Source organism: Zootoca vivipara, chromosome 2, assembly GCF_963506605.1.
Source record: "Zootoca vivipara chromosome 2, rZooViv1.1, whole genome shotgun sequence".
Lineage (NCBI taxonomy): Eukaryota > Metazoa > Chordata > Lepidosauria > Squamata > Lacertidae > Zootoca > Zootoca vivipara.
Window position 1 is genome coordinate 56,735,771 of NC_083277.1, and position 13,923 is coordinate 56,749,693.

The 13,923-nt window shown below is 42.6% G+C and overlaps 1 protein-coding gene across 2 annotated transcripts; it reads left to right on the plus strand.

Moving 5' to 3' along the window:
- The first annotated feature begins 2,053 nt into the window (after positions 1–2,053).
- Positions 2,054–13,838, plus strand: CDC23 (cell division cycle 23). 2 transcript variants are annotated; one of them, XM_035105894.2, is made up of 16 exons: positions 2,054–2,210; positions 4,010–4,082; positions 4,745–4,882; positions 5,078–5,120; positions 5,474–5,579; positions 5,778–5,910; positions 6,257–6,434; positions 6,521–6,618; positions 7,399–7,480; positions 7,623–7,776; positions 7,991–8,110; positions 8,654–8,729; positions 9,236–9,297; positions 9,979–10,057; positions 10,277–10,396; positions 11,467–13,838. In XM_035105894.2, exons 1-16 carry the CDS (start codon positions 2,071–2,073, stop codon positions 11,635–11,637), a joined length of 1,773 nt encoding a protein of 590 aa, XP_034961785.1. In that variant the 5' UTR covers positions 2,054–2,070; the 3' UTR covers positions 11,638–13,838. The 2 variants fall into 2 exon arrangements, with proteins under 2 accessions (XP_034961785.1, XP_034961786.1); XM_035105895.2 differs by lacking the exon at positions 4,010–4,082.
- Positions 13,839–13,923: the final 85 nt, after the last annotated feature.

The window sequence follows — 13,923 nt, forward strand, 5'->3', positions numbered from 1 at the left end:
CTTTTGTGAGGTCAGATACGGAATACACTTTCGCACCGCTAGGGGTCTCCTGCAGCACTCTTGGAGTAGCCTCCAGCAGACACTGGTGGACCACAACTCCCAGCATCCCCTGCTGCAGGAGTTACTGCCCAACTGGATAAGAAGTGTAGTCCAGCCAGAGACTACGGACTCTAACTCACACAGAAGTAAGCAGCAACTGTAAGTGATAGACTAGGCAGTGCAGGGAAATCCCAGCAGCACAGACAGGAGAGCTGTAGATAGTCACGGAAACAGATATTTTGACTACCATCAAGTCATTTCCATTGGAGGTCATGTAAACACCTTTGAAATGTATATCCCCACCCCCAACAAAAAACCACAAATGCAGAATAAACTACATCTACATACCCACAAAAGCCATACATGAGATATAGTTATAGAATCTTCCTTTTATCTCTAAGTTCTTTACAAATTTTCATTTCTATTTTATTAGATGATATCAGAACATTTACTTCAGCGCTTCTACCTATACCAATCTATATGGTTTTGGAATTTGTCTGCCTCAGTCTGGTGTTGTAAACAAATCTGCCCTTATTCCCTTATGGGTTATACAAGAGCCCTTATAGAGTCCTTTGTAGGTTCCCCATCAGTAGGACAAAATATTAATATTAAGAAGTAAAACAGCTAGTAAGCCTGATCTTTATTGAACTGTTGCAACAGAGTGCTCCCCTCACACGCAGGAGAAAGGAGGACCCAGAACAAATGTGTGCCTGCCCTTACATAGACATTTTAAATTGCCCGTCCTGGAGTCCAAGACCACCCCCAGAAACCTCATACATAGATCACAGAAGGGGTGTAGCCCAAGACCACCCCCCAGATACATCATACCTAAATCACAGAAAAGGCGGTCTACAACAGAAATTTGAATGTTGTTGTTTTTCCTGTCTGTCTTATTTGATTGCTTTTCTGGTAGTCTAGCCATTCCTTTGAGATGGTAATTACTTAATTCCTGAGACAATGGGAAGATTCCCTCACCCCCTCCCTCCTTGCAGAGAAACATTTGTTCAGTTTGGGAGTCAAAATGGTTTCAGGACTCTGCTGCTCCAGACATGTGGTTTATATTTTTATGTACGTGTTTGCTCGGTACATTTATGAACATTTATTATATACTGTGTGTGTGTGTGACCTTAAATTATTTTATTACATTGGATTATTTGTAAAATCAATAAAATCATACCATACCCAAAATAATAATTTATGGTACAGTACAACTAAAACCTTGTTTGGCTGTACATTCCACTAAAATTAATGAATCTTTTGAGTAGCATGGTTAGATTTGGGCTGTATGTATAATAACAAGACTAGGATCATCCAGGTTTATAATGTAATCCCATGTATGTCTACTCAGAAATTAATCCTACTAAATCCTATGGGATTTATTCCCAGGAAACTATCATAGTTTACCAGCTTTATTCAACCATTATGTTCAATACAATCAATAATGCTAAGGAACAGTTTATGGGTGTGCATCTGCTGTAGGGGAAAACACCATCCACCAGTCACTTTTCAGTAAGCAAAAACCAGCAGGGTTTTGGTATTTTTTTAAAGGTTTCTAGGATTGCAAAGGAATTGGAGACAGAATTTTAGGCCCATTCCGATAGCACATTCGTGTTTTACGAATACAGCCTGTTTTCCTTATATCTAGGAAATGCAAGGAAATAAATACCGAGGTATTGCACAACTTTTTACCTAGACGTAGGTAGGATAAACATACTTTAATCTGCTCCCTAAATCGCGGAGCAGGTGCCTAGTTCAAGCTCCTGCATAGAGCAGCAACACCCATCGGGCCGGAGAGGGATGCGAGGGAAGAAAGAACCACCGGCGGGCTCAGAATTTATCTCACTCGCGCCTCCTCCAGGCTGTCACTTCTCGGCCAATCAGGGTCCAGGAGTTCCAGGCCTCGTTTTCATTAGTCAAAGGTCGCGTGAAGGAGCCGAGCGGCGTCTTCCAATAGGGTTGCGGGGCTGCGTCGCGCGCGAACTGAGGAGCGAGCCGAGGCTTTGGTTGGTCGGCGCTTGCGTCTGCGGGAAGATGGCGGCGACCAGCACGGCGCCAGCGGTTGGGGCCGGGTCTACCAGTGCGGATTTCTCCGACCTGCGCGGGATCAAGAAGCAGCTGCTGGACGTGGCGGAGCGGAGCCGGGAGCGCGGCCTGCAGCACAGCGGGAAGTGGTGAGGAAGCCGCGGCGGTGGCGGAGAAAGGGCTGGGCGTGCTCTCCACCGAGTCGCGGCTAGGGCTGCGTGCAGGGTCTCCGGCAAAACGGGGGCTCCGCAGGCTGCAAGGGGCGCTCTGGGGCGACGGGATTCTGTCGCCATAGGGAAGGGCGAGGAAGAAAAGACCTCGGCAGCGTGTGCGCCGCTTGCTGACTCTTTGGCATGGCCAGGTGTCATTCGGCTGTTGCACAGCTGAATTGTAGTAGCGGGCTGGCTGGCTATTTTTGGGGAACGCCGTTATGGTAGTTACTAAGGTTGCTTAAGTATTATGGCTTATGCACAATGGTCTGTGCACATTGAGGTGGCAGCTATATCGGTCTGCAGGCCGCCTGCCATGTGAGGATGTATGGCAGGGGTCAGCAACCTTTTTCAGCCGTGGGCCTGTCCACCATCCCTCAGACATGTGGTGGGCCGGACTATCTTTTGGAAAAGAAAAAAAGAACGAATTCCTATGTCCTTCAAATAATCCAGATATGTTTTTAAATAAAAGGGCACATTCTACTCATGTAAAAACATGCCGATTCCTGGACCATCTGCAGGCTGGATTGAGAAGGCGATTGGGCCGCATCGGGCCCACAGGCCTTAGGTTGCCTACCCCTGATGTATGGGCAGTGCCGGATTTACATATAATAATATAATAATTTATTATTTATACCCCACCCATCTGGCTGGATTTCCCCAGCCACTCTGGGCAGCTTCCAACAGAAAAATGAAATAAAATAATCTATTAAACATTAAAAGCCTCCCTAAACAGGGCTGCCTTCAGATATAAGCTAAACAAGCTATAGCTTAGGGCCTCGCTCTCTTGAGGGCCCCCAAAATATTTAAAACTGGATGTACATTTCCAAAATACAAGATAAAATATAAGATAAAAAACAAATAAAATAAAACCTACATACAGCAACAGTGTTTTGGGTTGTGTATGGACCTATTAAGTTCATAAATTACCATATAGCATATATTCAACACAAAAAACAGCAACAATTTGTTGTTGACAAAGGACAGCTGGACATATGAAAGGCCCCATTACCTTTGGTAGCTTAGGGCCTCATCAAACCTAAATCTGGCCCTGTGTATGGGGAGTCTGTGCATGCTATTGTGCATGTTGGGGAACCATAGTCCTGGGGGCCAAATGCAGCTCATCAAGCTGCTGTGTCCTGCTCTTGAAACTGCCTGCTGGCTATGGCTCTTCCCCAGGGTACACACTACTATGGCCCTCCTCTATGTCCTCAAGGGTTTTTGCCTGGATGCAGTGAGCCTGAAAACATAGGAGGCTGCCTGTTGTACAAAGGTGAGTCACATCAGTTGTGCCTCCCACTCTTTGCCTCTATGCGCACATGCACAAACACACACACCCCAAGCATCATGCTGCTGCCCCCGAAAAGTTGTGTATGAGGGAATATGGCCCTTGTTCAGAAAAAGGTTCCCTTCCCCTGTTGTATGTAATGAGTACAGTGGTACCACTGGTTGCGTACTTAATTTGTTCCAGAGATCCGTCCTTTACCTGAAACCGTTCTTAACCTGAGGTACCACTTTAGCTAATGGGGACTCCTGTTGCCGCCATGCTGCTGGCGGACAATTTCTGTTCTCATCCTGAGCTAAAGTTCTTAACCCGAGGTACTACTTCCAGGTTAGCGGAGTCTGTAACCTGAAGTGTTTGTAACCCGAAGTGTTTGTAACCTGAGGTACCACTGTATTGTGAGCCAGACTGGCAGAAAGTGGTGTTTTTTAAGCTGCAGTGGGCTTTCTTGTTGTAGGGCCTCAGAGCTGGCTTTTGCCCTGGACCCTCTGCCCTTTAATGAGCTGCCTCCTGCACCTGAACTCACAGAGGTATGTATGGGAGGAAGGCTTGTTTTTGCATCACATAACGGGTGAGGCTGCTCTGGTGTAGTATCCTAGAAAATAATAACTTTAAAAAGTTGTGGCAATTAAAAACAGTAATGTTTAGGGGGGAAAAGACAAGCAGGCTCCATTTGCAAGTCAGTTTGCATGTCTAATCGACTTGAAGGCTTTACTTGTTTAAGGAAGGGATGAGAGAGTTGCACATTTATTTAATGCTCAGTTCTTTGTAGCTGAGTTGGAGGGAAGCGTTCTTGGCTGCAAGAGGACTCTTGGTTCCCAATATTGCTTCTAGTAGTGCTAGGGTCACTTGCCAGGCAAACAATTTTTAATGCAACCAGTTTACTTTCTTAGGATCCCTTCTTTTTAGCTTGTGTGGGCTTAATCCCTCTCTCCCTTTGCTCTCTTGTCATCAAGGCTTAAAATATCATAAAACTGATTTTCTATTATTCTCAGAGAAGCTCATATTGTATTAGAGAATAGGAATTTGGCCAGCAGACGTTATTTGAGAACTGCTGTTTCAACCCTGTATTTTGTCTTTCAGTGGAAACCAAAAGCAATGGAAACCAAAAGCTTTTGTTACTTGACAGAAGAAGGTGTTTAAGGAATTCATTACATTGGAATTTAACTTTTTATTTTTATTTTGTCCTTAGGAAGATGCTCGTGACTTGGACGCTTACACCCTTGCTAAATCTTACTTTGATCTGAAAGAGTATGACAGGGCTGCTTACTTCCTCCGGGGCTGCAAGAGCCAGAAGGCCTATTTCCTATATATGTACTCCAGATACCTGGTGAGTTAATAAGATAAATCAATTCCCGTTCCTTGATTTCCTCCCACTCTTCATAAAGATTATGTGATATAGCTAGAAAATGAAGCTTTATTCTTTTTGCTTCTAGTAGCTGGACCCATGTCATGTCTAAGTGAGCATCTCATGATAGAAAATTGCTGGTTCTTAAAATTCATTTAAAATTTTGTTTGTTTGCAGTCAGGTGAAAAAAAGAAGGATGATGAGACAGTGGATAGTCTGGGTAAGAAACCAACACACAACTTTCTCCAGTTTGGCTTTTGACGCTTGATTTATGGTTTCCAAGACTACAAATTATTTTTTCTTTAACTATTGATTGATTTTTTTAAAAAAAGGAAATGCAAACCGTGAGCAAAATTTAACTGTTAAATTAACTTCCCTTTCCCCATCATACATTGTTCTGTATTTGAGCTAGTTTAGCATCTGTCTAAAGAGTAGTCCTCAAAACGTTTTGCAATGGTACCACCCTTTGCTTTAAACAAAACTTCGGCAGAATCTTTGCAGTACAATATTTTAAAATGGTTTTATAAATACGTACTGCTAATGGTACCAAATAATAGATTACTTTGTTTACAGGTCCGTTGGAAAAGGGGCAGGTGAAGAATGAAGTTCTAAGAGAGCTACGGGTAGAGCTAAGCAAGAAACGCAAAGCCAGAGAGCTGGATGGATTTGGCCTTTATCTGTAAGCATTGAAGTGTGCACTAATAACATATTGTAGGGAATAGCCATATGTATGAAGTTGGGATTGTGAAATGAATAGGGATTCTTGTCTGTTTGTGTGCATGCAATTCACCACGCAAAATGTCAGACTAGGGCACGGGGATGCCATGGGCTCTTGCCCTAGTAGTGTTTCTCTTACTCTTTCTCTGTATCCCCCTAGGTATGGCGTTGTGTTGCGAAAGCTGGACCTGGTGAAAGAGGCCATTGATGTGTTTGTTGAAGCTACCCATGTTTTGCCATTGCACTGGGGGGCCTGGCTGGAGCTTTGTAACTTGATCACAGACAAAGAAATGGTAATTTGTGTGATTCTCAGGTACAGGTGTGTGATTATTGCTGCCCTGGATTTCTTTGGGAGGAGGGGCAGGATATAAATTCAGATCCGGCCACTATTTTCTGGTATTATTTGATCCATGACCTTTCATGAGGTCAATACTGTGTTTGGTGGTTTTTCTGATTCGAAAGTACTTGAATTTGCCAGCAAATCTTACGTAATTCAGTAGCACTTGGAGGTGTTAGCATTCTTTCCATTGAGTGGGTAGAGAGAACCAAGCCCATGTTGTAACCTTTCCTGCAGTTTTTGGGGGCTGCTGTAGACTGCTTCTCTAAATGTGTCCCTCTTTGTTTGGTGGTGGTTGCCAGCTGAAGTTCCTGTCCTTGCCAGATACCTGGATAAAGGAGTTCTTCCTGGCACACATCTACACAGAGCTGCAGCTGATAGATGAGGCCTTGCAGAAGTACCAGAGTCTTATTGATGCAGGATTTTCGAAGAGCACCTACATTATCTCTCAGATTGCAGTGGCCTATCACAATATCAGAGGTTAGTGAATCCTTCCAGGTTTGGGCCTTCTGGTGTTTTGTTTCCTGCTTTTCCCCCCCTCAGTGCCTGCCTTTTTCTTTCCTCAGATATTGATAAAGCTTTGTCCATCTTCAATGAACTAAGAAAACAAGACCCTTACAGGATAGAAAATATGGACACCTTCTCTAATCTGCTGTATGTCAGGGTGAGTACTTTTTTCTCAATCTGAAGTACATTATAGGTCAAGTAGTGGGTGGCGTGGGCAGGATGGAGTTGCTTAGCAGGCTTCCCAAAGCCATGTTACTGAAAGGGAGAGTGGGAGGGAGCAGGGATCTCGGCACAGTGGGAGGAGCATTGGATTGGCTGAGCTGCTCTGCCTGTACTGTGCTGGGTTCCCTGCTGCCTGACTGCTTGGTAACTGGCAGCGATGCATTGCATTGGGGAACCAGGTAGGCAGTCACTTCCTGTACTACCATGCTGGCCGCTACTGCATATGACCCTTCCTCAACCTTAAATTGCTCGCAATCCTTCAATTTGTGTACAGAACTTTTCTGTCTATATCCCTTAAACTTACTCATGTTTTCTTAGAGGTAAACCCCCATAGGGAAATTTGGTCTGTAAGGAAATAACAGAATTGTACTATCAAGTGAGAGAATATAACAGCAAACAGAATCAGGAAACATTTGCTACAGGGAGATGTTCCAGTTGCCTTGAACTGGTTTGTGAACTTATTCTGGATATTGTATGAAATTGCCAAATCTTTGCTAGTCCCTGTTGCTGATGATTTCCAAACATCCCAAGATTTGTAGTTCTCATTGGACTCTCTTAGTTCAGACAACCTAGTGACAGGATTTTGTGGCTTGAAATCCTGTTCCTTCTTTTTTTTTTTCATGCAGTGGTGTTACAAGAGTGTGTTTGCATCCCTGCAGTTCCCCCCATTTACTGGCTCCTGTCCTTAAGCTTACCACTTTCCTTTATCCACTAGAGTATGAAGCCTGAACTGAGCTATTTGGCCCACAACCTATGTGAGATTGACAAGTACCGTGTTGAGACCTGCTGTGTGATTGGTGAGAGACCTTGCTTGCTTGAAGAGGGATGGGAGGAAGCTACAGGACATGATCCTTTTTCACATGAAAGAGTGTTAGCAGAGTTGTTGTTTCCCAGTCCCTGGTTGCTCTCTGCTCACTTTTCATTGTGCTTTTGCCATAGGGAACTACTATAGTTTGCGCTCACAGCATGAAAAAGCAGCTCTCTACTTCCAGAGAGCGTTGAAGCTGAATCCTCGATACCTTGGAGCATGGACTCTCATGGGACACGAATATATGGAAATGAAAAACACATCAGCAGCTATTCAGGCATATAGGTATGTGTGCCCTCCAAAAACGAAGGCTTACTTCTGGTTTCCACCTAGGGTAGGGAGTACTTTTAACAAGATCTTTTTCTGTTGTTGTTACTCTCCCAATTGATGCTGCTTGTGCCTTTCTTTTTTAACAAATGCAGACTTTTGATCTTACCTCCACTTGTGCCGTATACCTGTATACTCTTTCAAAGAATTCCTGTGGTTTTCTCTCTTCTAGACATGCCATAGAAGTGAATAAAAGAGACTACAGAGCATGGTACGGATTGGGGCAAACATATGAGATCCTCAAGATGCCCTTTTACTGTCTCTATTACTATCGGCGGGCCCATCAGCTCAGGTAAAACTGCCCTGTATAGATACTGCCCTTGTGTCTAACTCTCTTTAGTAGCTGCTATTGTCAGTGTATGGAGTCAGCTTGCTAGAAATGAAATAGGGATGTACATTGCCATGGCTGCCCTGCAAATTACAAAATCTAATGTTTCAGTGCAGACTTGAGATTGACCAGAAGCAGGGGATCTTAACTTTCATTTAAAAGATAATCTGATCTTTACTTTTGCAAAAAATAATGAGAATTTGGCACTTAATATAGCTCCCCATATCTCTCCATTGCTCCTAGACTCTTCCTACTCTACAGTTAAAGGAAGGGAGCATGGGACAATCCAAATTTTAAAAGTCAATTTTGAAATCATAAGTCCCAACAGCTGGGTTTTAAGTGTTTGATTTTAGTCTCTTCTTTTGGGACGTAGACAAAAAAAAAAAGACTGTTGTGCTGTTAGATTTAAAAGTAAGGCTTAGTACTCATTGGGTTTTAGGTAGCTTTAGAAGTCTGAGCTTGTTCGGGTTTTTTGTGAGCCAGCTAATAGTTTCATGTTTTTCACAGGCCCAATGATTCCCGTATGCTGGTAGCTCTTGGAGAATGTTACGAGAAATTGAATCAGCTAGTAGAAGCCAAAAAGGTAGGGCGGATTTGCATTTGAGCGGCAGCAGTGGGGGTTATCCTGAACCAGATAAAGGAAATGTCAAGTGTATTTCTGCTGTGCTGTTTTGTCAGAACAATTGAATTGCCTCTGTCCATTCGCTTCTGTCCATTCATTGCCTCTTGAGAATGGACTGGTGAATGTAGGTTATGTAGCTGGAACATAGGTACTGGGGGAAAGTGCTCAAAATTTATCAGTTTCCAGAACTGAGCTTTTATTCTGTTTGCACTTTTCTTCCATATAATTGGATCTTCAGGTGGCTTTGTTTCTTCATACTCTGTTTGAAAAGGAGAGGAAAATATTGCCTAAACCTTGGAGCTACCTGTATTAGAGTTATCACTCCTATAGTCTTGTATTATGTTACATTTGATATGCTTCATACTATTCATTCATCTCTGCCAGGCAGGATAGTAGCCAATATTTATCAACTTTGCCTCTGACTCTGGACTAGACACCTTTGCATTTGTTTCTTTTTTTCTTGACAGTGTTATTGGAGAGCCTATGCTGTTGGAGATGTGGAAAAAATGGCACTGGTGAAACTAGCGAAGTAAGTAGTAGTTTTATATCACTTTTCTTGGATAGACTGGCAAAACCTCCTTATCTGACCACTGCCTTTTGGACTGAAATCTTAGTCTGCAGACTTTACGATGTGGATTTTTCCTGTCTTTCTGCATATCTCTTAGTCCTTGTGATCCCAGGAAATTATTTAGGGGAAGTACTCCAGATTATCTTTGACCTTTATGGCAGCAATATTCTGGGTAACTGCTAGTGGTTTTTCCATAGTTCTTGGTATTGGCATGTGCTCTTGGTGAGTCACACAGTATGCATTCATACAGGTTCTGGTAGTAATTCAATGGCTACACATAAACGTAAGTATAAAAAATATTTTATTATGTATATCAAGATAAATATAAAACTAAAATTGCTACAGTATGGAAATGGGATGTTTGCCTACCTTGGTGAAAATGACCCCTGGGAAATACCTGTGAGTGACATGCGCAGAGATTAAGACATTGCTTAATGTTTCTTCCCCCCCCCCTTTATAAATGCAGCTCACATTTGATAGGTTACCTAGGCTTACTCCAAAGCATGTCATTTGTGATTAGGATAATCCCATCAACTACATACTGAATACTTAAAGTGGACAAGAGGTAGCTTCTTCTCTTATAGTGGTGGTCTTATCCTTTAAGCAAGAACACACTTTTGCCTTTTTTTTCTTCTTTCCCAGGCTTCATGAACAGTTGAATGAATCGGAGCAAGCTGCTCAGTGCTATATCAAATACATACAAGATATCTATTCTTGTGGGGTGAGTCAGTTCCAAATGATTTTGGGAATGAAAGAGTGAAGGATATACAGAGTGGATAAAAAAATGTGTTTGTCTTTTTTTAAAAGAAAAACGTATTTAAATTGGATTTTTTAAATAAAAAGTTGTAAATACTCTGTTTCTCCCAGGTTAATACTAAATCCTGATATAAGAAATCAATTTACCCTGAAACAAATCCTAAATACCTTTATTCTATTCTAGGAGATAGTGGAGCACCTGGAAGTAAGCACTGCCTTCCGCTACCTGGCTCAATATTATTTCAAGTGTAAACTCTGGGATGAAGCCTCAGCCTGTGCCCAGAAATGCTGTGCATTCAATGACGTGAGTAGCCAACACATCATCTGTGAGCTTCCTCACTGGGTCCCATGCCTGCTTCTACCCACAGTGCCACCATTGAGCCCACTCTTGGGTATGGCTAGAATGGTTTGAGGCCACACGTGTTAAGTCATACTTACACAGGATTTGAAAGAACCTAAAAGAGAAACTGAAAGCCCAACTCTTCTTTTAGGACAACATTTGATTGTCAGAGTGCTCGCCCATCTACCTCTACTAATAGAACCAATCAATAATACACCGATCATGACGAGAGCTTTGTGAAAAGCAAGTCAGGAAATCTGCTAACAAGTTTTCGTTCCTTGTGGAAATGGAGGTTGACGTGGGTAGCTAGTTTTTGCTTAGTAAGAAATGTGTTCCTGGTTACATGGATAAAACATGAAAATGTGCAGATATGTGCTTGCAAGCCACCCAAAAACCTCATAGTGGGCCTTATATGACCTGCAGGTTAGCTTGCCCTTGAAATAGATAAATAGAAAGCATGAACAGGAAGTAAAGTATTTAGAATCCTGTTGATCAGTTGATGTAGGCATGGCACAGCAGGCCAGATTATTATTTGTCCCCACCTCATTGGGCCAACTTTGACAGGCGGGTGGCACCACCTGCCTGTCAGTCACCTGACATTGTGATATCAGATGATTGACAGGTAGGTCAAAGTTTCCTTGTTCAGCACTTCGCAAATGCTTGACAGCCAGCTTTCTTAAAGGGAAACGGTTGTGCAGCTGACAAAGCCATGTCGCTACCTTCTCCACACTTGATGTCACATAGGACACTGGGTATGGGACAGGTGGGCATGGCTTAGAAAAAACAGGCCAAATTTGGCACATGGGCCAGAGGTTCACCACCCCAGAGTTGGTGAATAGTTTGCCGGAGTAGCCACTTCAGGGAGAAATATATCATGGGCTTTGCAGTATCTAAAGGCTCGCTAGATCTGACATTGAACCACAAGTTTGATTGCAATTCAGAATGGCTGATCTTTGCACAGGAACCCATGTGCCCCCTTTCTAGTTATTGCACTGTGTTTGCTCTTTGCTCATGCAACTTAATTTCTCTTCCAGACAAGAGAAGAAGGGAAGGCCCTCTTGCGGCAAATCTTACAGTTACGAAATCAAGGGGAGACCTCATCCACAGAGATTGCCACACCTTTCTTGCTTCCTTCTTCACTATCTGCCAATAACACTCCAACACGCCGTGTGTCACCCCTGAACTTGTCCAATATTACACCTTAAAATGTGCCTGCCTCTCTGGGCTGTTGTGAACTGCAAATGTAATCCAGCTGGAGCCTGGGTTTTTCCTTCCAATACTGCCTCTCTAAGGAGAGTTCTGTATCCAGTGATGCTTTCCTAGGAGGGCTGATAACTCACTGTTGAAGATAAATACATTGTGGGCATCGAAGGCTGGTGGCACCACATTTCCTAGTGAGTGACTGAATCCATTCTACTCCTGTTATGCCTCTCCTTTCTAGCATGACATCTTGGTGTAAGAAGGGATTCCAAGGTCACTTTCCTCCATTGACATCAATTGGAGTTGCTTCTCTGCCTGTCATGTTCATGGCATTCCTTTGTAATGTCTTGCTGTCATATTTTAGGAGGAGAAATGGTGCTGCCTCGCTCTTATTTCATGATGGAAAGAATGTCCTTGCAGCAGTTGGACCCTTGTCCTATTGGTTTTAGTTACTTTTCAAGCAGAACCGCTGTGTTAGATTAGCTAGCTGGTAAAAGGAGCCAGTGGAGAGAGCAAAGGGACTGCCGTTTGTCTAGCACAAATGTAGAGACATGGGTGAAAAATGTAGTAATTCATATCCCATCATTTCCCTTACTGATGCAGCAGCCGATGCTGTTGTGTAGCCTGGTGGAAGTGGTGGGACTTCTATATGTTCTTTAAGACAATCTCTTAAATCTCTATCCACCCGTATCCACCACTTATTTGAGTGGCAAAACTCATCCACACATTTTTGTTGCCCAGGAACACAACTTTACTGTCAGTAGAAAAAAACTCTTGCTTAGTTCTTTGAACTAGAAGCTGGGGTGTTGTAAACTAGTATCCTAGCAGGGATGCAGTTTTGTTGAATATGATCCTATGACATAAAATAATGGTTGTGATCAATCCTCAGTGTGACTTAGCACAAAAAAGTGGTAAACAATGGTATGATTTCCTTCAGCTGACATGAGAATTCAGGCATGCAAACTTGACTTGTCTACAGTTGAGCAGGTAATGGTATCAAGCAAGCTTGAATTCTGCTTCCACTATTAAATTGTTTTTACTACACATTCTTGTCGTTTATGTTAGTAAAACACAGAACTTTGACATCTGTTGTACAGCACAGGTGTTGGGGCTAGAGCACTCACATTTTGTTAATTTTTGTCTTATCTGGAGGTCTTTGCAAGGAGGGTTTCATACAGTGCCCTCATTTTATCATCACAATTGGTGGTGCTGGTGGGTAGACTAAGAGAGAATGATTGAAGAATGACTAAGAGACTATGATTGAATCTGAAGAAGTGTGCATGCACACGAAAGCTCATACCAAAATATAAACTTAGTTGGTCTTTAAGGTGCTACTGAAGGAATTTTTTTATTTTGCTTCGACTCAGACCAACACGGCTACCTACCTGTAACTAGTATATGCCATAGTTTCAGCTTTGTAGACGACTAAATATAGGCAAATTACAATACTTTACCACCTCTAAGGATTAGTTTAAACTGGGTATTTTTAGAGTAGACATCTTGCCCTGATGTCAGTATGTGATGCCTGCAACAAGTTTCTCACCACTGGTGTAGAATTATAGCAATGATTTAAAACAATAACCTTAAGACATAGGGTTCTTTTCTATTTGCGCCCGCAGTCAAGAATTGGAATTAGCAGGCCAGACTTGGAACTTTGTCAGGATTTATGCCCATAGATTGTAACAGATATAGTTATTACCCGTCTTGTTGGTTTTGAATACAGTGGTGCCTCGCTAGATGAATTTAATTCGTTCCACGGGTCTTTTCTTATAACGAAAAATTTGTCTAGCGAATCCCATAGGAACGCATTGAATTTCAATGCATTCCTATGGGAAACCGCGATTTGCTAGACGAATTTTTCATAAAACGAATTCGTCTAGTGAGGCAACCTCCGCTCGAAAAATCCTTTCGTTAAGCGAGGCACCACTGTACAGTAGTTTGCACTGCTCATAATTGTCTTAAGGCTGGGAATCCAATATAGCATCAGTTAAGAACTTTAATTTATACTAAGAGTAGTACTAATGGAAAATATAGTATGTTCTTTTACCCACTCCCAAGGACCTAGATGACCTTTGTCCAGAAATGCACAAGTGAGTAGGATACATTGCCTGTTCCATTAAAATATTTGCATTTTGAATACCTTCTGTATTAGGGATCATGTGCAAATTAACCACTGAAGTCTCATGCCTGGGCTACCAGAGGGACACAAAACCAGCCTCATGGTTGAGGAGCCTAGTCTACCAGGCAAATAGAAGAAACTTAAAAACAAATGCTAGAAAGGTTTCCCTGAT

Bases quoted from the DNA above. Each gene is read 5' to 3' on its own strand.
- CDC23 (XM_035105894.2), top strand. From the start codon at position 2,071: ATGGCGGCGACCAGCACGGCGCCAGCGGTTGGGGCCGGGTCTACCAGT. The intron at 7,481-7,622 runs GTGAGAGACCTT...CTTTTGCCATAG, and splicing joins TGAGACCTGCTGTGTGATTG to GGAACTACTATAGTTTGCGC. The intron at 8,730-9,235 runs GTAGGGCGGATT...TTTTCTTGACAG, and splicing joins AGCTAGTAGAAGCCAAAAAG to TGTTATTGGAGAGCCTATGC.